This window comes from Chrysochloris asiatica, unplaced genomic scaffold (assembly GCF_000296735.1).
Source record: "Chrysochloris asiatica unplaced genomic scaffold, ChrAsi1.0 scaffold00170, whole genome shotgun sequence".
NCBI classification, from domain to species: domain Eukaryota; kingdom Metazoa; phylum Chordata; class Mammalia; order Afrosoricida; family Chrysochloridae; genus Chrysochloris; species Chrysochloris asiatica.
Window position 1 is genome coordinate 68390 of NW_006408688.1, and position 24757 is coordinate 93146.

Consider the following 24757-nt stretch of genomic DNA (forward strand, 5'->3'; position numbering starts at 1 on the left):
CTGTTTTAAAGCAGTCGTTACTTAATTGCATTTTTGCCCTCTGTTGGCTTGTGCAAATAAATTGTCTCCGTCTGTGTGTTCATGCCCGTGCTGTTTTCATACCACTGTGCGTACCTTCTTCATGCTCTGCAAAACCCGTTGCCATCAAGTCCATTCCAAGTCATAGCAACCCCAGGTAGGGTTTCCAAGACTGTAAATCTATATGGGAGCAGACAGCCTCCTCTCTTTCCTGCAGAGCAGCTGGTGGATTTGACTGTCAACATTGTAAATAATTGTATAAGGAAGTGGAGAAACAGATTTAAAAAAAAACAGACGGGTAGAGTATCACATACACATTTGAAGGGAATAAGAAAAGCTAACATTTATTGTGTGTTTACTCTGTACTCATGCTCTTTTAGTTCATTGACAAGTATTATTTAATTCTTAGAATAACATTGGGAGGTAAGTATAATTATCTTCGTTTCACAGATGAAGAAACAGGTGCAGAGAGATTCAATTCTTTGTCCCAAACCATTCAGCAAGATAGTGGCATAGCAGTTCAAATCTAGCCTTACCTACCTCTAAAGCTGTGATGATTTTTGGGGAAACCTTTTATTTTAAGTAGGGATAACAGTTTTTGAGTTTGTATATTGAAGATAACTTTTTTTAATCATTCTTTTAGGAATACAAATTGCCTTTTATAATACAGGTGGAGGCCATTGTAATGTGTGTTAAAGTGGGTCCCCAGGTTCAACAGGTTTTTCCTTAGGCAGTCATAAAGACCACTGTCAGTCCCTTTTTAAAAGGTGAACAAAAATATTTTGCCCCACTTTCTTGTTTTTAAGATGCTCCAAGTCATAGAAATGGGAAAAGCAAATGGTCATTCCTGTTCAGTTTGACAGACCTGAAATCAATCAAGCAAAACAAAGAGGGTATGGGCTGGTCGTATTTGGTATTCTGTCTAAAAGATGACGTCGTTCTCCCTGCTCTACACTTTCATCAAGGAGATAGCAAACTACTGATTGACTCTCTTGAAAAATATGTGGTATTGTGTGAGTAAGTATCAAATTATTTTCTACTTATTGAAACTGGATTGTTATATTCGTCCCAAGGCAAACTACTTTTACTTGTCCTTGGGCCTCAGTGACCTATGTACATATGAGGGCACAAGCAGCTATGTTTTTTCTGGGATATTGTCAATTTTGGATTAGTGGCTGAATAAACTTTTTCCATTTTAATAAATTGTACTGTTTTTTATTTTAAAAGAGTAGTCCAGTATTTCTTATACCCATTTAAATGAAAAGATGCAATAGTAATCTATGGATTATGCATTTACCAAATTTACCATATATTATGTATTTTTTGTTGAAAATTTAAGTTAGGCAAGTCTAATCTTTATAAAATTATTTATAAGTAAAGAAGACAGGCCTTCTTATTTCCCAAACTCTTATATTTACTAGCGTGCATTTATATATGGGCACATTACACATTCTCCCTTTCTCACTCTCAGATATTTTTTGGCATTGATTTACATGTCAAGTACTATACTGATTGTTCAGTATTCAGTAGTGAGCAAAACAGGAATGCCCTTGGGTCTCTGAGAATTATATTCTCATAAAGGTTATGAAAGTAAATGACAATTAAAATTGAGAAACTAAATGAAAGGAAGTACAAAGTACTCTGGGAGCTCTGAAGAAGGGAGGAAGGGTAGCTAATTCATACTAGGGGTGCGGTGGGAATTGGAACACTTTCTAGAGGAAGTTATGGGGTCGGAGTTGAGACCTGACAAATGAGTGAACATTAGTATGAAAGGGAAGGGGACATCTACAGGAAGGGTTTTAGGTAGATGGACAAGCACAAACATGATAAATTTAAGAACAAAGTACTGTTGACCCTTGAACACTAAGGGTTTGAACAGCACTGACCCACTTATACACAGATTTTTTTTTTCTTGTTTCTATTGTGATGAGCTAAAATGTTGCAAGTATCCTCTAAAAAGTGTGTCATTGCTAATCATCTCTCGGAGACGTGCAGCTCACGTGGTGATGATTAGCATACACATTGTTTTAAGTGGACTCTTGCAACACTTGAGCGCACCACAATAACACCAGGAAAAAAATTCCATATGAGTGGTCCCACACAGTTCAAACCTGTGTTGTTCAAGGGCCAACTGTAGTTCATTATCACAAGTGTGGGACAAGGAGGGTACCAAAGTTAGAGATAAGACCAAATCTGAGTAAAGCCCAGAACACAAGGGATCTTGTAAATCATATTAGCAGACTTCCAGTCATCCAGATGAGATTATGGTGGCATGAACTAGAGAGTGACAGGAAAGATAGTTGCTGTTAAGTGCTGTCGAATAGGTTCCGGCTCATAGCGACCCTATATAGGGTTTCCAAGGAGCAACTGGTGAATTTGAACCACTGATTTTTCTGTTCAAACTGACCTTGCTGTCCAGTGACAGGCAAGACAAAAGAGTACAAATTAGGGACTTATTCGGCAAAGTCAGATTTTGTGATTGATGAATATGTAGATGTAAGAAGGAGAGAGAAAAGGTTTTGATCTTTTGGAACTGTGGATGAACGTTAACTACATTAGAATGTCCTTACTTTGTTGTTGTGGTTGGTAAGTGCCCTTGGGTCAGTACCAACTCATTGTGACTCTGTATAGGATTTCCGAGGAGCAGCTGGTGAGTTTGAACCTCCAGTGCCACACCAGGACTCCATCCTTACTTTATAGTACCCCAAATTGGAAGATTTTGGTAACCCTTAACCCACTAGGCTATGTGTTTTATGGCGTGAGATTCTCTTCCCCACCGTGTTGATAAGGAACGCTGGTAACATAGTGGTTAAGAATTGGGCTGCTAACCTCAAGGTCAGCAGTTCAAAACTACCAGCAGTTCTGCGGGAGAAAGATGGGACTTTTTGCTCCTGTAAAGATCCCTGGAAGCTATGCAGGCATAGCCACTAACAGTCGGAACTGACTCCGCAGCACACCGCCACCACCATGTTGATCACCTCTGGCTGGTACTAGGTATACTCATTAGTACCAGTAGTATCCAAAGAAAGTTAGGCTTAGTTGATGGTATGTGGGACTTGGGTCTTGAAGCCAGAAGCTTTAATTAAATAGGCTGCCACCAGGGGATTAAATAGATTTTAGAAAGGTCACGATTGCAGCGCAAGGTTATGGCTGGTGAGAGCAGGTGTTAAAGACTTAAGAGTGTTAGCACATTAGCAAACTCAGTTTTAGTAGTATGATATAACTATCACCAAAAAACATCACTTAAACTGAGACTTTAAAGCATGGTTTCTAAGATGCAGGACATGGTAAGTAGTCCCTCTTGAATCATTACTGATCAGAAGTATTTTGGAGAACTTGGCTCAGTTTTAGACACTGCATTTTAAATATGCCATTCTTATGATAACTGCAAAGAAGAGAGAACCAGTATAATGAGAGGGGTCAAAATGGTCACTTGGAAAACAATAGTATTTATATTCTAAAGGATCTAAAATGTACAGTATATAAAATATTTTATCTCTAAGACCCCTTTTTTGTCCTACATAGAGAATAGGCACCCCTATTATTTTTCTCATCACAAATTTTGAGGTTAATTTAGCACCCCAATTATTTGTCTCATTACAAATGATGAGATTAATTTAAAGGCATCTCAGTGCAGCATTGAATAAAATCCTAATTTCTTACCGTGGTTAAAGAGGACCTGCATTGTCTTCCCTGTGTTTATCTCTTAAGCTCATCTCATGTCATTCTTTTGCTTTCTAGCCACATGGTTTTCTTTCAGTTCTTAAAACACCCTAAACTTGTCAAATGGTGGAAAGACAGCAGTAATAATATGTGTCATGTTCATGGAGTTTTCATCATCGTGGGAGCCACAAATATTCACCACGTAAATGCAAAATCTCATTTGTGATAAGTTCTCTGAATAAGAGATAGAGAGCACTGTGAGAGCTTATAATGGAATATATTATGTTAAGTCTTCAGTGTATGATTAGTAATTGAAACTCTGAGAGAATGAGATCAACTAAGGAGAGGATAAAGTGGGACAAGATGTAAGCATAAGTTTGTTAATTGGAAGCTTCAGTGATCTGGTCAAAGAGAAAACCAGCAGAAGGGACTGACCTCCCTGCATTTTGTTCTCTCCTCATTGTACTTTATCATTAAGTATAATTAAACAGGCATCCTGTGGTTCTGTCTAAAATGAATCCTTTGTAAGGCCATTCCCTTAATTCCAGCCAATTATCTTTTGTATATTCTCCTGTGACACTAGGAAAGAGGGAGCATTTGCTTCTTGCTTCCTAAAGGATCTGAATCGTGTAAGAAGAGTAGTACATCAAATACTTTATTTATCTTCAAGGTCCCGCCATATCATATGTTGGATAATTTTCTCAGATTTGTATATTCTGCCTCCCATTTGTAAATTCTTAAGGATACAGTAAAGGCCCTTGTTCTTGTTACTGAGGGTCCAAATAAATGGAATGTTCAAATTTTTAAGTTAACATTCGAAGAAATTAAAGTCCTCAAATACAATCTGCAGATTTTTTCTTCTACTAGGTTTTAGCTACAGGAATCTCATTTCCTTTCCCTAGAGCAGTTATTCCAAATAAGTGGTGTTTTTTGATGCCTGTTTTTGTAAATTTCTGTAGAGATCAGAAGGAAGAAGAATAAGAAAAATCTTGTCTTAATCCTCACTAAAATGCCAGTCTGTCTTGGCCAACCAAGATCATCTTCTCATCTTCTGAATTTAAAACCAGTTGAAACAGGTTTTAAGAATCAGACTTGTCTGTGCTCTCTCTCTCTTTTTTTTTTTTTTTTTCTTTTCTGATTAAATTAAATTTAAGAATGTGACTTGCATCTGTGGCCCTGTTGTCATCTAATACTTCCTCTACTGAGTCAGGGTTTTCTTCCGAAAGAGTAGTGCCTGCCTTCCCCACCGATGAGCAGAGGTTCTAAATGTGCTGTACATGGGCAGCTGTACAAGTGTGAGGAAAGGACCAGGCCTGCCATGCTAAGGTGCTGATTTCAGTCTCTCCAGCTAGATCAGTCAGTGCAAATCGAGGCCCCAGTGAGGCACAGTATTTTTCAGGTGGTTTACTTAGGTACTGGGGTGTGTGTGTGTGTTATTCATTGATGTTTATTAGTGTTCTTTGACTTACCACCTATTAAAACATGATGCTCATTTGGGTAAAAGAATGAGCCACAAATTATTTTTTCTTAGCTTTATTGGACCAAATTGGTTGCAGAGAGAGGAATGGGGCTTATTGGTTGCATTAAAATTATTTTATATATTAGTACATTTTTATATTAATACATAAATCCAAGCATTGCAGCAGCCCCCTCAAACACTATCTGGTTGTGTCATCTTTTAGTACCAACCATTTACAAGATGAGATTCTAAGTCTTCATTTATTTTCTTTGGTACATTTGTAATTTTGTTATTGTAGCTGTTACATGCCTTTTTATTTTTTCACTTTTTCCCCCCTGTTGGTGTCCTTTGCAATAATTTCACTTGTTTTAGCCTTTCATATTGGTGATTTTAAGTAAAGTATGGAATAGTTCATTGTCCCTTAAGAGTGTAAAACATTGTTCCAATTTTTTAGTTTGCTATGAGTTCATTGAAGAAAGGCTTACTGTAAAGCTTGAAAAGTACTTCAGAATTTGCAGGAGCTATGCTTCCATAAGAAGAGCTGTGGCTCTGTAGGATAAGCATTGGACTGCTAACCACAAGGTTGGTGGTTGGAGCTCGCCTGCTGCTCCATGGGATAAAGATGAGGCTTTCTGCTCCTGCAAAGATTTTCACCCTCGGAAATTCTATACATGGTCACTATGATTTGGAACTGACTTGAAGGCACAATGCCACCACAACAACGTGCTTCCATAGCTGTGATACTAGACCACAGTGTTCATTTAAGGCCGTAATTAGTGCTGATTCAATAACTGGTACTAACAGCATTGAAAGTTATCTCTTCCTATTTTAATGAGTTGGAATGTCTTGAATAACATTGACATGAGAAATCAACTTCTCTGAATCCATAATAAATACAAGTTCAATTAGAATGGTGGCCTGATAGGTGGAAACATTTAACAGTATTTTGGATTGTCAACTCTTTGTTTTAAGTGCTTCAATTGCTTAGCAGTGTTCTACTTGCCCCTTGACTGATATGTGAGGGGGCTTCAAAATATTCATGGAAAAATTCCAGTATCTTTCAGTTCCATTTTCCATGAATTTTTTGAAGCTCCCTTTTACTGTTTTCTTTTTATTTTCTATCCTAATTAGGTTGGAGCAGCCAGTCCTAAATTTTCTCGACTCTCTCCCACTGCTAGACCTTCTATACCCCAAACCTAGTCATACAGCAATGAGTGTAAAATGAAATGCTTCCTTTAAAATATATATTTGTAATTGTTTACTGATTAGAGCCATTTATTCTCATCTCCAGCTTAGTGGTAATTATTTTAGATCTGGAGCCTTACTGATTTCTGAGCCTAGGTTCATATTTGTTCCCCATCTACGTGTATAACCAGCATTTTAGCTTTCATGACCATTTCTTTTATTTGGAGTGTAGATAAATAATTTGACTTGATGTCAGAAACAAGGTAGAGTCGCAGCATCAGCAGTATTTTGCTAGAGGAAAAATGTTAGCTTCTATTATTAGCTACTTTAAAAAAGCATACTTTGTAAGAATGTGTAGATCTTTATGTTGAGTATCACACAAAAAAAGTTCAGAAAAATGTCTTAATGAAAATTGAATGGTTTGAAACGTATAATTTTTTTCCTACTTCAAATGGCTCAACCTTTGCTCCTTTGAAAAAATCCAGTGTCTTATTCTCTGCTATTGTTTCTGAAGATAGAGTGCTGTTTCTGACTGTATAAGAATAAGATTATGTTTTGGATTTCATATCTCTAGTATTGCTGTTACATCCTGTTATGTTAGAATTGAGAAGCGATAGCTGTTATTAAAAAGTTCTTATCTCAAGCATTTATAATAAGCTAGACATAGATAGCAGCAAAACAACACATTCGATTTTATTTTAAATTCAGAAAAGTTGTGAATTTATTGCAGCTGACTAAGTTACAAAACTTAGTAAAAAAAAAATTGTACAGTTCATCTGGTTGTGTGAAGTTAGATGCTTGTTTAGAAAGCATTGTATTCTGTAGTTATTAAGAATGTGTAGAGATAGACTTGCTTCTAGAGTTTGATAAGCAAGAATTAAAAGTATATTATTAACTGAGCTATATATTATTACTTTGTTAAATATGATCATATATGATGTTTAAAATTAGTTTATTTTGTAGTCTTTAAAAATTGTTTGTCTTTCTGATATTTTTTTTAACATCTTATAGTACTATTGACCATGCTGTAGAATGAAAGTTGGAAAAAATATTTTTTCTTATGGAGAGTATTGTTGTATACTGATGAATCCTAAATGTTTTAGCTTTCTGTAATGTTTTATGATAATAAAGGTAAATAAATTATACAATTTATTTATTGTAACTCTAAATGAAAACTTGATTTTCATTGCAATTTAGTATTCTTGGCTTTACCTAGAATAAAAATATACTTCAACCCTTTTACATTTGTTAATATTTTGTTTCATGTAGCTTTGAATCTTCATTAAGATCATTATCAATATTTGCTAATATTATATTAATGGGAAACTATTCTATAACTGGACATTTGAACATTTTTTATTATGAAAAGTAGCAATTGATTATTTAGATAGTATGCTAGTAGTTTTACAAATCTTTTCATTTTATTACAGCTCTCCACAGGATAAAAGAACACTTCTTGTCAATTGTCAGAATAAGAGTCTTTCACAATCTTTTGAAAATCTTCTCGATGAACCAGCATATGGTTTAATACAAGTATGTTTCTGAAATCTATCCTGCATTAATCTATTAATCTGACTCCATTATTTTATATATTTCTATTTCTCATCTTCCGAGAGAATACACAGAAGAGGCAGGTGTATATGTGGATGTATGTAAGCTTTATAGAACCACTCTCTCTTCTTTTACAGAAATAACTTGTTTTGTATTGTTGTTATTATGTGCTGTCAAGTCAGTTCCTACTCACAGTGACCCTGTCTAGGGTTAGTGAGACTATAAATTCTCACAGGAGCAGAAAGCCTCATTCTTTCTGCCACAGAGTGGCTGGTGAGTTTAAATTGCTGACCTTGTGAGCATCCAGTTTCTATCCTACAGCACCACCAGTGCTTCTACATTCCATGTTGGTTCCATGTTAATTATAAGACGTAGAAGCTTCTTTGTTTCTTAGTTACTCTTGTATCAAATTTTTTTCTTTATTGTAATACTGAAATTGGACGACAGTAGACTAATTGTCATAACTTTTAATGACTAATAGAGTCATTGGGTAAGCTACTTTGAATTCATTAGCAGTCAATCAGTTTAGGCAAACTAAAGAGGATTGTTTATTCATTCATTTATTCGCTTATTCAACTAATGTTTGAGTGCATACTATGTCCTAGGTAATCTCTTCTTGGTTTTGAAGAGAGGTTAACACGATAAAGAGGGAACTCTAGGATTCTGACAAGAGAGCTCGAATCTATTTTAAATAAAAATGAAAGGAACTGTTTTTTCTTCTTGTGAAAACAATCATTTTTAAAGATTAAACCATTAATTGACTATTTTTATGAAATATGAATGAGCAGGCTGTTTGAACCTTTAGAAGTAACCCTGGAACTTAGCAGTGGAAAAATCTTGTGCTGTTTTCCAGTGCAGCGCTGTCCCTGAAAAAATTATTTTGTTTGTGATTATTAATGTAATTGAATTAAAATGTTAGATCATGTTTAAATATTATTACTTTTGGAGTTTAGTTATCAAATTTTGTTAGATTGGTGTAGTAGTACACACTTCAAAAATATTCTTTTTTTATGAAGGCAGGACTGCTAGACAGAAGAAAGCTGTTGTGGGCCATTCACCACTGGAAAGTAAGCACTGCATATTTCTGATGTATGCAGATTGAATGAAGCCTGCAAATCATTTGTTTATCTGATATTTAATCAGTAGCAGTAACTTTGCACTTACTATAGTAGTTTAATGAAATGAAAAGGTTGACAAAATTTTAAATTCTTAGAAAAATTTTTTTAGATAATCTTAGAATACTCTGTTTTAGCTCTGATTTTCCCCCTTTTACCTATTGTCTTTTGCCCAGCATAGAGCATTTTTATTTATTTGAATTAATAATGCTAATTTTTCTCTTTACTACTTAGAAAATTAAAAAGGATCCTTATACAGCAACTATGGTAGGATTTTCAAAAGTCACGAACTATATTTTTGATAGTTTGAGAGGAAGTGATCCTTCTACTCACCAACGACCACCTTCAGAAATGGCGGATTTTCTTAGTGATGCTATTTCAGGTCTAAAGATAAATCAGCAAGAAGAACCAGGATTTGAAGTCATCACAAGAGTGAGTGGAGACAGCTCTTATACTTTTAACAGCAGAAATGCTTTTGAAAAGTGTACTGCTTGCTTTAGAAATACACGCTCAGTTATGCTAATTATCTCTTGTGCTATTATCTCTTAAAATTTGCTGTACCATCAAATTCTTGATTTTTACCCTCTATTGAATACTTGTTATACTATTTTTCTGTTCATTTTTGTTGGGAGTCTTTCATGATTTTTAAAATTATTGTTGTTATAAAAAATATATAACACAACATTTGCCAGTTCAACATTTCTCAAGTGTAAGGCTAAGTCAAAAATATTGCTACAGAATAAAAAATAGTACTACAAAAACAATAGCTTCATATATTGATATTTTTGTTTAATATCAAAATATAAAGCTATTGTTTTTCGTACTTTGATAATAAACAAAAAGTATCAATACATGGGGAGCTTGGTGGTTGCATAAGTGCTGGACTGTGAACCACATGTTGGTGAGTAGAAGGATCTGAGGTTCAAGGCCACCAGTTACTCCGTGGGAGAAAGATGAGGCTTTTTGCTCCCACAAATATTTTTAAAAGCCTCGGAAACCTTATGTAGGGTTGCTATTAAGTCGAAATCAACTCCATGTCACTTCACAACAAAGACATCAATATATGAAGCTATTATTTTCGACATGACTTTCATCTAGGTCTATACACTTCTGAAGGTGGTATTTTTAACCCTTCTCTTAGAATGCTGTGCTCTTTGATTTATACCACATCAAAACGACAGTTTTGGCATTCTCAAAGGACTCAAATTGTATTCCTTTGAGATGTTCAGAGTTTGGGGAATAAGTAAAAGAAGTGTGAAGAGGCAAGATCAGGGCTGTAGGGTGAATTGGGGTATGGTTTCCCAAAGAAATGCTCCAAGGACCAACTGTTGCTTTCCTTAAAGAATGAATAGGTGCATTGTCATGATGGAAAAGAATTCCTTGGTGCAACTTTCCTGGCCTTTTTTTCACCGGTGCAATTTTCAATTTTCTTAAAACATTTTCATAATAAGCCTGGATGGTTGTCCTGGGTTCTTAAAAAAAAAAATCTAGCAAAGTTACCTCTTTTGAACTCCAAGAAACATTTACCATAGGAAGAACTGATCTTTCTGTCTTGAATTTAACTGATCCAATACATCCCCTTGGAAGCAACTATTCTGATTGGACTTTGCTCTTTGTATCATATGGGTAACTCTGAGACTGGTCCCTGATTGATTAATTCTGTAAAGTTCTCTTCATTAGCTTCAGTGGAAAGATCAATTCTTTGAGCTAGCTGATCTCCACATGAAGTTTTCGGCATCCATAGAGCCAAAGCTTGCTGAGGCCAGGGTGTTCATTTAAAATTTAAAATGCCAAACCATGTGAAATCTCAACTTCAATAGCTATTGCATCACTGGCAGCTCTGTGGTCGTCTTCCACTAGTTCTTGAACTTCAACCAGTTTCGTTTTTTTTTTTTTTTTTTTTTAATATTGTGAATTATGTGATAGTTTACATGGGAGAAATTAGCTTTACATTCATCCTGTTGTGTATTATTTCATTGCCATGGTTACAATGCCCTCCATGCTTTATCAACCAACCACAGGGTATACCCTGCAAGCCTGCCCCTCTCCCTATCTGGTCTGAAGTCCCCAGCTGCTCCATCTCTCCACGTCATTGTCTCTGCCTCCGTCTCTGGGGTCACTGCTTCTCTGGGTAGGGTCCCACTCTCCACTCTTCTCCCTTAATGGTCCCAGAGACCTCTGCTTCTAGACTGTAAAGTTAATCACTTCCCTCCTTGATACAAAACGTCTACCTTAACATTTCCAACACTCACAATCACTACTGTATCACAAGATACCTATCTGCATCTCCTTTCACCAGCCCCTCCCAGACAGATTGGATACTACTCAGTGGAGATTCTACCGTCCTCCATGCCCTCTGGATCTAGATTCCCTCTTGAAAGCTTGTAAGCCAGTCACTTCTTGCCTTTGTTGTTGTTGTTGTCAGGTGCCATCGAGTCGGAACTGACTCATAGCGACCCCATGCACAGCAGAATGAAACAATGTCCGATCCTGGGCCAACCTCACCACCGCTGCCACACTTGTCTCTATCAATGATGCCACCTGGCTGATCCATCTCGTTGGGGGTCTTCCTGCTTTTCTCTGACCCTCCATCTTACCCACGATGACATCCTTCTCCAGTGACTGTTCCCTCTGGACAATATGTCCAAAGTATTCCCTACCCTGTGCTCCACCTTCCCTGCCCTCCCCTTTAGCATGGGTTCTTTTACTTAGTTTTTTCACAGTAGTGGTCCTGTGCAGTATTTCTCCTTTTGTGACTAATTCCACTCAACATAATGTCCTCAAGGTTCATCCATGTTATGCGGTGGCTTGCAGCTTCCTTGTTATTCTTCAAGGTAGCATAATATTCCATTGTGTGTATGTACCAGTTTGTTTATCCATTCTTCAGTTGATGGGCACTTTGGCTGTCTCCATCTTTTTGCTATTGTAAATAGTGCTGCTATGAACACTGGTGTGTCAACCAGTTTCTTCATTTGTCGAGGTTGACAGTCTCTCTCTTGGGGTTAACGTTTGAAGCCTCTCTGACCTTCCTTAGAACATTTTGTTCCATCTAAAAACTATTGTTTTATGTGGGCAGCATTCCCTTCAACTTGATAGAATGATTGAATGATTTGGAAGATGTCCACGTGAATCTGTTAAAAAATTTGCTATTTGCCTGATCTCAGTCATTTTTTTCCATAGAACTGAAAGTATCCTTTTTTGGAAGTCATCCTAACAAGACTAATATAAATATATTACTGAGAGAGGTTGTCTGCAGACATCCCCTGATCACAGAGACATGTTAAGCGTGTTTTGTTTGGAATAAACCCATGCATATATGAACTGGAATTCTGGTAGCAATACCTTTTGACTTATCACTGTATAATTTAAGATGTCAACTACATGAATCATCATAAACAGAAACGTACTGTTTCCTAAATGAAAATTCCCTCACCCCTCTATTAGCTTTGATTACTTTTTAAAGTTTTTATTGTGAATTGAGTGATAGTTTATGTGGGAGAACATCGATTTTACACTTACTGTGTCTTGCAGTGATTACAGTCTCCTCTGTGCATCCTCATTCAACAGTATTTGCTTCTATTCTGTCTTTTTTATTTTATTTTTTTATGTTTTTTTTTTAATAAATGTTTTATTGTGAATTATGTGATAGTTTACATGTGTCTTTTTTATTTTTAAATTTTCTTTTGCATGGGGGTTGTGGATGTACACAAAAACATTCAGGAATATATAATCATTTGAACAAGCAAAGGGCACATTCTGCAAGCCTATCTCCTGACCACCAGCACATAGCTTTTCTCTTTCCATGAATCTAAAGTCCTCAGCTGCTCTATCTTTCCATGTCCTCATCTCTGCCTTCATCTCTGGTACTGCTACTTCTTTGGATAGGGTCCCACATTCTGCTTGTGTTCTTTTCCCTTGATGGTCCTAGGGTCCTCTTGTTCCTGGACTGTAAGATAAACTACTCATTTTTGTTACAAAACTTCTACCTTTGGAGTTGTGACAGTTGGAGTTAGTCATGATAACAGTTACTCACTATTGAATCATAAGAATCAAATCCTCATCTCCTTTCACCAGACCCATCTGGACAAGAGGAAAACTATTCAGTGGGGATTCTACCTTTCCCTGCACACTGAAACTAAACTCCCACTTGAAAACTTGTAAGCCATTCACTTCGTGCCTTTATAGTGTGCCCCCCGCCCCCCAATTTTAGGTAGCCAGTGTCTTAAGTTGCTCATCCATATCAACCCTGTATGTATACAGAGGGGATAGGATTGATACTTGATATAAAGACTTCTTTCCTCTCAATTGGTATTTTGAGCTACTACATTCATAAGTATAAGTCAAGTTCATTATATTGTAGCAATTTACACTTGTTTCCTTATTAGAAAATATTTTTTGATTACTTTTTGATGGTAATGAACAGAGTGTTTCCTTGAGTGCATAGCAGTCAGTGAATAGTGACCCTTGCCTATTGCCCCTGTTTCTGTTTCTAATATTATTTCTACTAATTCTTTCGTAGGCACCAGAGACACTACGATTTTGGTCTTGAACTATGACAAATCTTTATATGTGCTCAACAATACTTTGGAATTTGTTGCAATTCTAGGTTTACACGTAGTTCTAAAAATCTAAATATCTGAATTGTAGTACTTAATTAAAGGGCTTATTATCCAGATGATATTTTAAAAATTACTAGCATCTGTTAATTGAATCAGAAATTATTGAAAATGCCAAGTGGAGCTATTGGATCATGAATCAATTCTGAGAACTATAAATTTGAGTTTGGAAGAAAAGCTAATGTTGGGATATGATTAATGGAATAATTATGTATTTTCTCTCTCTCTCTTTGTAAATAATGTAATATACCATTTAGTTTGAAGGTTTGTTTATAGAATTTATAGGTTGAATGTTCTGCACTTATATAATTGAAACCCCAAGTGGCAAAGAGCATCTTTTTAAAAATTACAAATGATTTCAATCTGTGGGATTTCTTATCTCTGCATTTATACCCCAGTTATTGTTGTATTTGGAGGAGAGGAAATGCATGTAATGCTAACTACTATGGTTTGTAAACTCTGTATTACAAAACAAGGGAGGATATTAGAAATGTTATCCTCATATATGAGGAAGGGAATTTGATACTTCATTTCTGTTTGCTTTGATTTCATGTCACTGATTAGAAATGTATTCATGATTGTTCATCTTGTTTTAGATTGATTTGGGTGAAAGGCCTGTTGTTCAAAGGAGAGAGCCAGTGTCATTGGAAGAATGGACTAAGAATATTGACTCCGAAGGAAGAATTTTAAATGTGGATAATGTAAAGCAGATGATATTTAGAGGGGTAATGTAAATAATACAAATTGAATATGAATGGCTAATATTAAGATTTCTTGTAGGGTGAGAAAGAATTATCTTTTTTGATGGATAATGTTAAAATCTCTTGGTTGAGTGGCTATTCCTAGGGCAGCGTCGGCGGGGGGATATCCTTAGACCTGGTGGTGGTGATGACGGTGGGTACGGTTGTGTGCTGTCAAGTCGTTTCCGACTCATGGCAGTCCTGGTTAGGGTTTTCAAAGCTCTCAAACTTTATGGGAGCAGAATACTTCATCTTTCTTCCAGGGTTGCTATGAATCAGAACTACTTTGAGGGGGCATAACCACCACCACCACCCACCTCTTAAATATTCATCTTATTTGTTTATGTGCAAGTTTTACGAACTTAAAGTGCTTCATAGCTTTAACTAACATATTTAATGTTGTCTTTAGGGGCTTTGTCATGCATTGAGAAAACAAGCCTGGAAATTTCTTCTGGGCTATTTTCCTTGGGACAGTACCAAAGATGAGAGAATTCTATTACAAAAACAAAAAACGTAAGTAATGGTCTTTAATGTGTTCATCAAATAAATTCAAGTAATTCACCCATACAAATTAGTATAGGATTTCTAGGAATAGACTAGGGAGTGGGAAACTAATTTTATTTTTGTCTTTTAAATCAGAAGACATTTATTAGAAGGATTTCATGTTGGTGAGTGTAAAAATTGTTAAAAAAAAAAAAGTTAATCTTGTGCAAGCCATTTCCATATTTGAAAGGTAACAATTTTGATGTAGATTTAAAAAATATATCTAATTCATCTTGATTCATTCTTGCAATATATGAAATTATAAAAATGGCTTACTAAAAGTGAATTTGCTATTTAGGTTAATTACTTTTAAATGATTCCCTTGTTGTTCCTGTAAAATAAACTAGGCTTATTTGGAAGAGTGTTTCTATTTAAGTTATTTCATAGACTTGAAACAAAGTAACTTTCCAGATATACTTCTTTTTTGTTGTTGTTTTAACTTTTATTGTGAATTGAGTGATGGTTTGGTAACAAGATTATCAGTTTTACATTCAACAAATCATACACTTTGTTTCATCTCAATGATTATAGTCCCCTCCCTGCAATATTATCTTGCTTCCTCCCCGTTCAAGGCACACTTGTTCCCAGTCCATACGTCTAACCTTTGATTTAAAACCACTGTCCGCCATTCTGTGCCTTCTCATATACTCTGACAATCTTTTTTCTTTTCACCATGCTTACTAGTCCCTCTGATACATTTTCACATTACTATGTTTTTATGGTATGCTAATCAGAATGCAGGCACTCTTACAGTACATTTTTTTTTTAAAATTACATTTGTATTTATTTAGTATCAATGAACAAATTTTCTTTCCCAGGTAAGGATAAAGCTAAGAGGAATAGCAATATGAAGTGGGCATCATAAAGTAAAAGTACAGTGTACCCTGAAATCAAAGAAAGGGAGGGAAAATTTTAGATAGAAATATCAGGAATTTTAAAGAAAAACTTGATTGCTTCGCATTTACTTCAATGTAAACAATCATGAGACTTTTTTTTTTTTTTTTTTTTTTAACATATCTCTCTTAACATCAGCTATTTCAATTTCTAACATGTTTTCCCAGGTCATTTATTTCACAAGTTTCCTGGAACATTCTTTCCTCAAACTTAAACTTTTGATCACTGTTTGTGCACTACCACCATATGAAAAATTTCCATTACACTGATGAGAGGTCAGGCAGTCAGCAGAAAGCAGAAGCAGAAGCAAAATGGAATTCAACCCAGACCTGGGTCAGCCATTTTAGACATGTCAGTACCTCAGATTTAGATTGCTGTAACACATCAGAAAAAGATTTAGTGGTTAAAGTAGTTAAGAACTTTAGAATAATTTTAGGTAATGATTTTAAGAATCAAAGTAAATCGATGTCATATAAACTGTGTGACATGCATAAAATTTTATTTTTCCCTTTGTTTTTACTCATGATCAAAACTAAATATTTTACTATCATTCTTATAAACTTACATCCAACTAGTATCATAAAGTCTTTTGATATGCTGCTTATAGACAACTCAGTTAAAAATAAAGTGTTCAAATAACATATTTTTGTTGTAAAATTGTCTTCTTTAGTGATGAATACTTCAGAATGAAGCTGCAGTGGAAATCTGTCAGCGAGGAGCAAGAGAAGAGAAATTCAAGGTTAAGAGATTATAGAAGTCTTATAGGTAATTTTTTCCTAAACAATTTTTGGAGGCGTATGCATTTAAGTCTTGATAAGTGCGAGGTGGAGAACTCCTTTGCAGTGAACAGCTTGACCTTTAGTCCTGGTTCCTGAGAATAGAGTCACACCTGAGATCAATGAATAGGGGCCTGACCGAACTAAAAGGGATCCTGGGCTCACTGCTAACTGAGTCAGGAGGATGATGTGCTCTGTGTTGCCTTTGTGAAGCCAATAAAGGTCTTGGAAGAAAGAGGCTCACTGGAGAAAGCAAATAATTGCTTTTGAGGGGTAAGCATATCCCCTGGGGCCATGGAAATTCTGGGAGGAGACCTCTTCCCTGCCCCTCCATCATGGCAATTGTATCCATTTTTCTTCTAGATTGAAGTCCTTTCCCTTCATTCAGTTTGTTAGTAGTTTCAACAGATTATAGCCCCTAAAAAATAAAAGGGGGGACTAGTGCTTGCTGACCTAGTCCTGGATGAATGGGGATGAGAGAAATGGCTTGGCTGGTAACTGGGGTCTGAAGTGATGAGGGAAAGGCAGGTGGGCTTTCCCTAGATTGGTTCGACACAGTAAAGAATAAAGAAGTAAGACATATGCTACAGAGCTTGTAGTTGAAAGAGAAATCAGAATTGGAAAGTACGAGGGGCTTCAGAAAGTTCATGGAAATTTTTTATTGTCTTTTAATTCCATTTTTCCACATGTGTTTTGAAGCCCCTTTGTACACTGGAATGTGTATTTAATTGTTTATCTTCTGCTGCGACTATAAATTCAGTCAGTATCTTTGTAAGTACTGATATATCTAATTTGCAGTTCCAGAAAGTGAACTAAAAGTTGTTTGAACTTTGTTTGTAAAATTAATTTTATTTCAAAATTCATTTTTGCCACCTCATTACAAAAGCAGTTTGCTTATTATAGAAAACTGTAAAACTTATAGATGAGAAAAGGAAAATGAGAGTTTTGTTCCCATCACCCAGAAATAACTATGGTTATTAGACTGTTGATATCCTTCCACACCTTTTCTAAACATGTTGTTGCTAAGTGCTGTTGAGTCCGTTCTGACTCACAGAGACCACATGTACGGTTTCTGAGGAGCAGCTGATGGGTTTGAACTATTGACCTTATGGTTTTCAGACTAGTGCCACACAAGGAGTCCTTCCTAAACATTTGTTGTTAGTACTGTCAAGTCAGTTTCTAAACCATAGTGACCCTGTATAGGGTTTCCGAGGAGCAGCTGGGGTAATGCTGACCTTGAATTGCTGACCTTACAGTTCAGTGTATTATCTTACAGCACCACACCAGGACTCCTTCCTAAACATACATATACTTAAATCTTTAAGTAGATGACTCTAGCTAGGTATATAGTAATTTTTGTCAGTATTTGAAAATAGAATATTTACTTGGTGTTTGCTAGATTAAATATATTCAGATGATCAGCCAACCCTAACAGAAAGACAATATATTTTAGTTGATGTGACCTTCTCCGACTTCACAAGGGAAAGGAGGAGAATCATCAGCAGCAGCCCAAGGCTGATTCCTGTGAGGCAGAGGTCACATATGCCTTCACCTTCCAGCCTTTTATACCCTGTTCTGTCACAGCACTTTACTTCTCTGCTGAGTTTGGTAATTGGTTACAGGGGCCATATACAGCTCAGAGACAATAATCACAATTATGGGGTTTATTAGGGAAGACAATGGTACAATTCAGGATCAGAAACAACTCAGGATATCACAGTTCTCCAGGCAGGAAGCACCTCTTCTCAGCTATCTTGTAGTTATGCTTTTGTTGCTCGGGTAACTGTTACAGAACCCTGTGGATAAATGCTGGAGAGAAATGGGGCCATCAGTTAGAGGGCTAAGTGGGGTTTAAAAAGTTACTGTGACGATTGGGGAAACCACTATGGTTGAATGCTCATGGCAATGATATAGTAAAAAGGAAAAATTGATGAAACAGGAGAGGAAAATAGGAACTACTGGAACAAAGTACTTGGTAGCTAAATGGGTATGTGTCTCATATACAAGGAAGGGTTGATCTCAGCCACGATCATAGAAGCTTATTTATAGTGATAGGAGAGAAGGAAGACTGGCTATATTTATAGTTGTGTGGTTAGAGTAATGGGAACCCGTGGAAATTTTATGTGGATAGCAGCTATTTTGTCAGTGAAATAGGAATCAAGATTCATCTGAGCTAGGATGTAGGAGAAGGTGCTGGAGGCTTGAGGAGAGAAAAGATGCAATATGGATACTTGCAGAAAGAAAGTGAACAGATGAAGGAAATAAAGCATCACTGCATGGCACCTTTAAGGGCCCATTGAAGTGATGGCAATTGTTAGCTGAGACTAGTCAGCATGATTGTGATTTTCTTCAGCTTCTTTGTCTCTTTCAGCTGTATCAAATTAGATGGGGAGCTATATTACACTAGGACACTTTTTGTGTGTAACTTTTCTTACTAGAATTAGTTCCCTTATAATGTTGTAGTTGTTAGTTGCTGTTGATTTGATTCTAATTCATTGCAATTTCATGTTTTCAGAGTAGATGAAACTGATCCATAGGTATACTAAGGTTTTGTGATTTTTGGAAGCAGATCACCAGAACCTTTCTTTTGAGGCTTCTCTGAGTGAGTTCAGACTGCCAACCTTTTGGCTAGTAGTTGAGTGCTTAACTGTTTGTACCACCAAGGAGTCATTCCATTATAATGCTTCCTTCATTTTTATATATCATGTTTGACTCCTTTTTATTTTTACATGACTTGTATTTATTAGAAAATATCTGTGAAAGGAAAGAAATACTGGTAGTTAATGACAACATGAACATTTTACCATGTTTATGTTGAGCCCAATATTCTAAATTGACGTTAGCTAGATTGTGCTTGAGTTAAAAAATGTTATTTGTTATGAACGTGTTTGTTGTTGTTGTCATTAAGTGCCATCGAGTTTTTCCCGATTCAGTGACGTATTGGGGTTTCTGAGGTGGGTTTGAACTGCTGACCTTGTGGTTAGCAATCCAGTGCTTATTCTTCTGTGCTACATAAGGACTTCATGGATGCCTTTATCAATTATTAAATGGAATATTTTTATATTTTTAAGTGAGATTTTAAATTTGTAGTGTGAATTTTTTTTGGTGTGTTTTTGTATATTTGTTTAAAAAAACTATCCACAATTCTCTAGATATATGCTTGCTTTTATTAAATAAAATTCTGTGTATCTTAACAGAAAGGTGGACTACTGTTCTAATAATGTAAAAGAATGCTGTTAACAAAATCTACACCACTCATGCCATCTCGTTGCAACTAGTTTTGAGGATGGTTTCAAATTACATAGCTTGATATAAAGTTGTGGGGGACACAATTATAATTTTAAACAGAATTGATTTTAGAGCTTATTGATCATTTTGAGTTTGTTGTTTCTTGCTAATTTACTGAAGAATTCATATTTGGGGAATCCCTTTCTAGTTGGAAAGTGTTTCACAACATGATGTACCTAACCCCAAACCAAACCATAGTAGACAATCAATCAATGTTATGAATTCTTTTGTTGATGCAATTTTAGATATGCTCATGTTGATATTTTAAAATCTGTTTGTAATGTCATGAAATCATTTCCAAGTAAAGTATGGATTTCTGGTTTTCAAAATTGAAATAGATTGCTTATAATAATATAAACTGTGAATAATGTGTATTTGAGAAAACAGAATTATTTCATCCTGAAGGCAATTTTGGAGCATGACAAAGAAGGTGATACACTTCTCATAATAAGTAAAGTAATGATGAATGAAACAAATCTCTTTGATTATGCTTGGTTATATTATAGCCCTTTTCATTATTGTTTTCAAGTAGCACTGCTTATTGCATTCAAGGCTGATGTTTTTATTAACTAATGGGAGTTAGTATTTAGTGTTGGCTTTTAATCCATTGAGTTAACCCTGCTGGTGCAGTGGTTAAAGCACTGCTCACAAAAAAGGGTGGCAGTCTGTTTCCATAAAGATTTATAGCCTTGGAAATATATGGGACAATTCTACTCATTCCTATAGAATCTCTATGAGTTGGAAGCAGTTTGAAGATTGGTGTTTGGATTTGGGTTAGGTCATGGAAATGTTTTCTACAATTTAATGGAAAGATTTCTACTGAATTATATTTTTAAATCTGCCTGTAAAGGGGGTGGACTGATTGTTAAAAAGTATCCCAGAAGGTTACTTTGTATCTGAAATGGAATTTGATTAGTTTTCCCTATCATAAAGTAAAGTTTGTTAAGGGACTTCAGAATTCTATATTTGTAAGATGTGAGCTTTATGAAATCTGTTCTTAAAAAGGTTTTCAAATATGTGATTTTCCTCTTTAGAAAAGGATGTTAACAGAACAGATCGAACGAACAAGTTTTATGAAGGCCAAAATAATCCAGGGTTGATTTTGCTTCATGACATTTTGATGACCTATTGTATGTATGATTTTGATTTAGGTAAGTTCTTAATTTCAAAGTCTTAACATTTAAAAATATTTATGTGTAGCTAATGTCTTATTTTTAAAAGATTTATACGTATTTAGAATTTCTCAATCAGTTAAGCATATGTAGTAGATCTGTGGCTTAGTTTTTATAAGAACTGTCCCACAGGGGACTGGTAACCCACAGGTTTCTGCTTCCCAAATCATGCATTGAGCAGCCTGAGGATGCCTCAGCAAGTTCACAGGAACCCAGTGGGATATTTTTAAATTCAAGGTGAATAGTGACATCTATAGGACTACATTCTGAAGTAGTTTAGGGTTTCAACATTAGATCACTGCATTTATTTTAATGAAGTTATATCTTTGCAAAGCTGGCTTTTGGGTTCTTGTGATAAGCAAATTGTTGTTGTTCAGTAAATTTGATTTGGTTCTGACTTTTAGCAAGCAGCCTTGTATAGGGTTCTGAGGAGTGACTGGTAGAAATTTATTTCTCAAAAAGTTAGGAAATAAATGAGGAACTAGAATCAATGGTGACGATATCTAATTTCTAATTGTATTTTAAGGTGTGAGAAGTTGTGCAGTATCCAGCAGATGCTAAGTTCATAGGTCTGGACATCTTATTGTTGGGTACCATCATTATGACTCATAGACACTCCAAATGATAGAGAATATTCATAGGGTTTCAAGAGTGGTGTTTTTTTTTAGAGTTTTTCCAAAAATTTATTGAAGCAGAAACAAGTTGGTCAGATACTTGCTGGAAAAAAGCAGTTTTAATGGTATTCAAAAATACTTTTAAAAAAGTATTCTAGCACAAGGTTTCTTCATAAACTAGATTATGTTGTAAACTTTTCTACCTCTTTTGGGAATATTGGTTCTTAAGAACTAGAGCTTATTCCTATGCCAAATCTATCTTGCACTCCTGAAAAAGCTGCAGAAAGGCACTTGAAAGCTGTTTCTTTAAGATATGGATCTCGTTTTATTCTTGCTGGTAATATACTGCCACACCAAGTGGGTGCAATTTTCACTCAAGATCATCATGATGCTGAGAAGTTTCATTGATAACCTGTCCAGCTCTTGTTTCAACAGTCTTAATCAGGAGTGTCCTTTTTGAGTGGGTGTCAACCAGAGGAAGAGAATGCAGATTGGTTTCCCTCAGATTCAGGGAAGAAAAGGTTGGAAGAGGCAGAGAAATCCTGCTCTCCTCGCCGTCCAGGAGTTTCCTGTAGGTAGCAATCTCAATGTCAAGAGCCATCTTAACATTCAGCACGAAGTGTTCACGAAGGTGACGAGCCATTTCTTCCTTCATGTTTTGAGTCTCATCCTGCAGACGGCCAATAGTGTCTTGGTGTAGTTAGCAGCTTCAACAGCAAAGTTCTCTTCCATTTCACGCATCTGGCACTTCAGAGATTCATAAGTGCCTTTAAGAGCATCCACTTCACAGGTGAGGGATTGGATCTGTCTCCGGTACTCATTAGACTCCTGCTTTTCCTGGCACAGGGCATCATTGTTCCGGGTAGCAGCCTCAGAGAGATCAGCAAACTTAGACTTGTACCATTCTTCAGCCTCCTGAAGGTTCTTGGCAGCCACGCTTTCATATTGCTGATGTACATCACACAGTGCAGCTGTGAGGTCGGTTTTGGAGACATCCATATCAATTTGGACATGCTGTTCTTGAATCTGAGCCTGTAGCTCCTGGATTTCTTCATCATGCAGTTTCTTCAAAAAGGCAATCTCTTCTTGCAAGGATTCTACTTTCCGCTCAAGGTCAAGACCTGTCAAAGAAGCATTGTGGACATCCTGTCTGAAAGATTGCAGGCTGCTCTCTGCTTCTTCTGAAGCATCTCCTCCTGCAACTTCTCCCGGAGCCGCATGATGTCTTCGGCGAGGTTGTCTCACTTCACCTCAACCCGGGCTTTGTCATTGGTGACCTGATCCACCTGCCAACGCAGCTCTCGCATCTCCTCTTCATAGAGGTCACCCAGGCGTGACTTGCCCTGTGGCCCTTGAGTTGTTCGAGCTCGGCCAGCAGGATCTTGTTCTGCTGCTCCAGAAAATGCACCTGGTCGATGTAGTTGGCGAAGCGGTCATTGAGCTCCTGCAGCTCCACTTTCTCGTTGGTGCGTGTATTCTTGAACTCAGTGTTGATAGCATCGGCCAACGAAAAGTCCACAGAATCCTGCAGCAGCCGCATACCCGGCATGCTGCTCCGCAGGCGCACGGCCGAGGAGCGCGTGGCGTACACGCCGCCGGGAGACGAGGCATAGACGCTGCAGCTGGTGCTGGGGCGCAGTGTGCCGCCCAGGCTGCAGGTACTGGTGGATGTGGCTACATAGCTATGGTTGGAACTTGGACTGCTCGCAGTGCCAGAGCCACTGAATATCCGGCGGTAGGAGGATAAAGATCTGGTGGCCATGGCTGCGAAGGGTGGCGGTGGGCTGGGCGGCTGTGGCGGCTTGGACTGACTCTGGAGGAGAGGTGAGCAAGGGTACTATGGGAAAACTCCTGCGTCTCTGGCGCGGGGACCCGGGAGCGAGAGCGGCAGAGGCAACAATGTTTTTTTCATGGGTCTAGATATTGACAGGTATATTCTCTCATGGAACAGCTGGTGGGTTCAAACTGCTTACCTTTCAGTTAGCAGCTGAACATTAAAACATTGCTCCATCAGGATTTGGCCTTGAAAAAATTAAGAAGGCATAGCAATAATTGTAGAGCCAATGATACTGAAGGAAGACGTCCAAGGTGCATTGAAGGAATTGGCAAAGAACAAGGCGTCAGGAATTGATGGAATAAAAATGGAAATCTTTCAAGAAAGTGAGGTGGCACAGGAGGCACTCACTCATCTCTGCCAAGAAATTTGGAAGACAACTATCTGGCCGACTGATTGGAAGAGATCCACATTTGTGCCCATTTCAAAGAGAGGTGACCCAATGGAATGCGGAAATCATCGGACAATCTTTTTGATATCCCATGTGAGTAAAGTTTTTCTAAAGCTAATACAGAAACAGCTACAATCATACATTGACAGAGAACTTCCAGAGGTTCAAGCCGGACTCAGAAGAGGCCCTGGAACGAGGGATATCATTGCTGATGTGCGACTGGTCTTGGCTGAAAGCAGAGAATATCAGAAAGATGTTTACCTGAGCTTTATTAACTACATAAAGGCTTTCTATTGTGTGGATCATGAAAAACTACGGACAACATTGCGAAGTATGAGTATTCCGGAACACTTAATTATGAGGAATCTGTACCTGGACCAAGAAGCAGTTGTTTGAACAGAGCATGGGAACACTGAAGGTTTTAAAATTAGGAAAGATGTGCGACAATGTTGTATTCTTTCACCATACTTATTCAACCTGTTATGTTGAGCACATAATCCAAGAAGCTGGGTTTTATGAAGAAAAACGTGGCATCAGGATTGGAGGAAGACTCATTAACAACATGCGATAGGCAGATGATACCACCTTGCCTGCTGAAAGTGAAGAGGACTTAAAATACTTACTGATGAAGATCAAAGAGCACAACCTTCGGTATGGAGTGCATCTCAATGTAAAGAAAACAAAAATCATCACCACTGGACCAATAGACAACATTCTTATCAAGGGAGAAGAGATTGAAGTTGTCAAGGACTTCATTCTTCTTGGACAACTATCAACACTCATGGAGGCAGAAGTCAAGAGATCAAACAACGTATTGCATTAGGCAGATCTGCTGCACAAGACCTTTTTTTTTCCTTAATGTTTTATTGGGAGAACATTAGTTTTACGTTCATTCTAT

At 36.9% G+C, this 24757-nt stretch overlaps 1 protein-coding gene and 1 pseudogene across 2 annotated transcripts in view; one reads left to right on the forward strand and one right to left on the reverse strand.

Annotated features, from left to right (window-relative positions):
* TBC1D15 (TBC1 domain family, member 15) overlaps positions 1-24757 on the forward strand; it is a 79776-nt gene that overhangs the window by 29605 nt on the left and 25414 nt on the right. Inside the window, exons 5-12 of one of the 2 annotated variants that reach the window (XM_006871611.1) lie at positions 825-1035; positions 7756-7858; positions 8893-8943; positions 9226-9423; positions 14204-14332; positions 14757-14860; positions 16455-16549; positions 20883-20999. In XM_006871611.1, coding sequence (XP_006871673.1) covers positions 825-1035; positions 7756-7858; positions 8893-8943; positions 9226-9423; positions 14204-14332; positions 14757-14860; positions 16455-16549; positions 20883-20999 — 1008 coding nt within the window. The remainder of the gene's footprint in view (positions 1-824; positions 1036-7755; positions 7859-8892; positions 8944-9225; positions 9424-14203; positions 14333-14756; positions 14861-16454; positions 16550-20882; positions 21000-24757) is intronic. The other variant, XM_006871612.1, reaches the window with a different exon arrangement.
* LOC102832685 lies at positions 22005-23396 on the reverse strand (annotated as a pseudogene).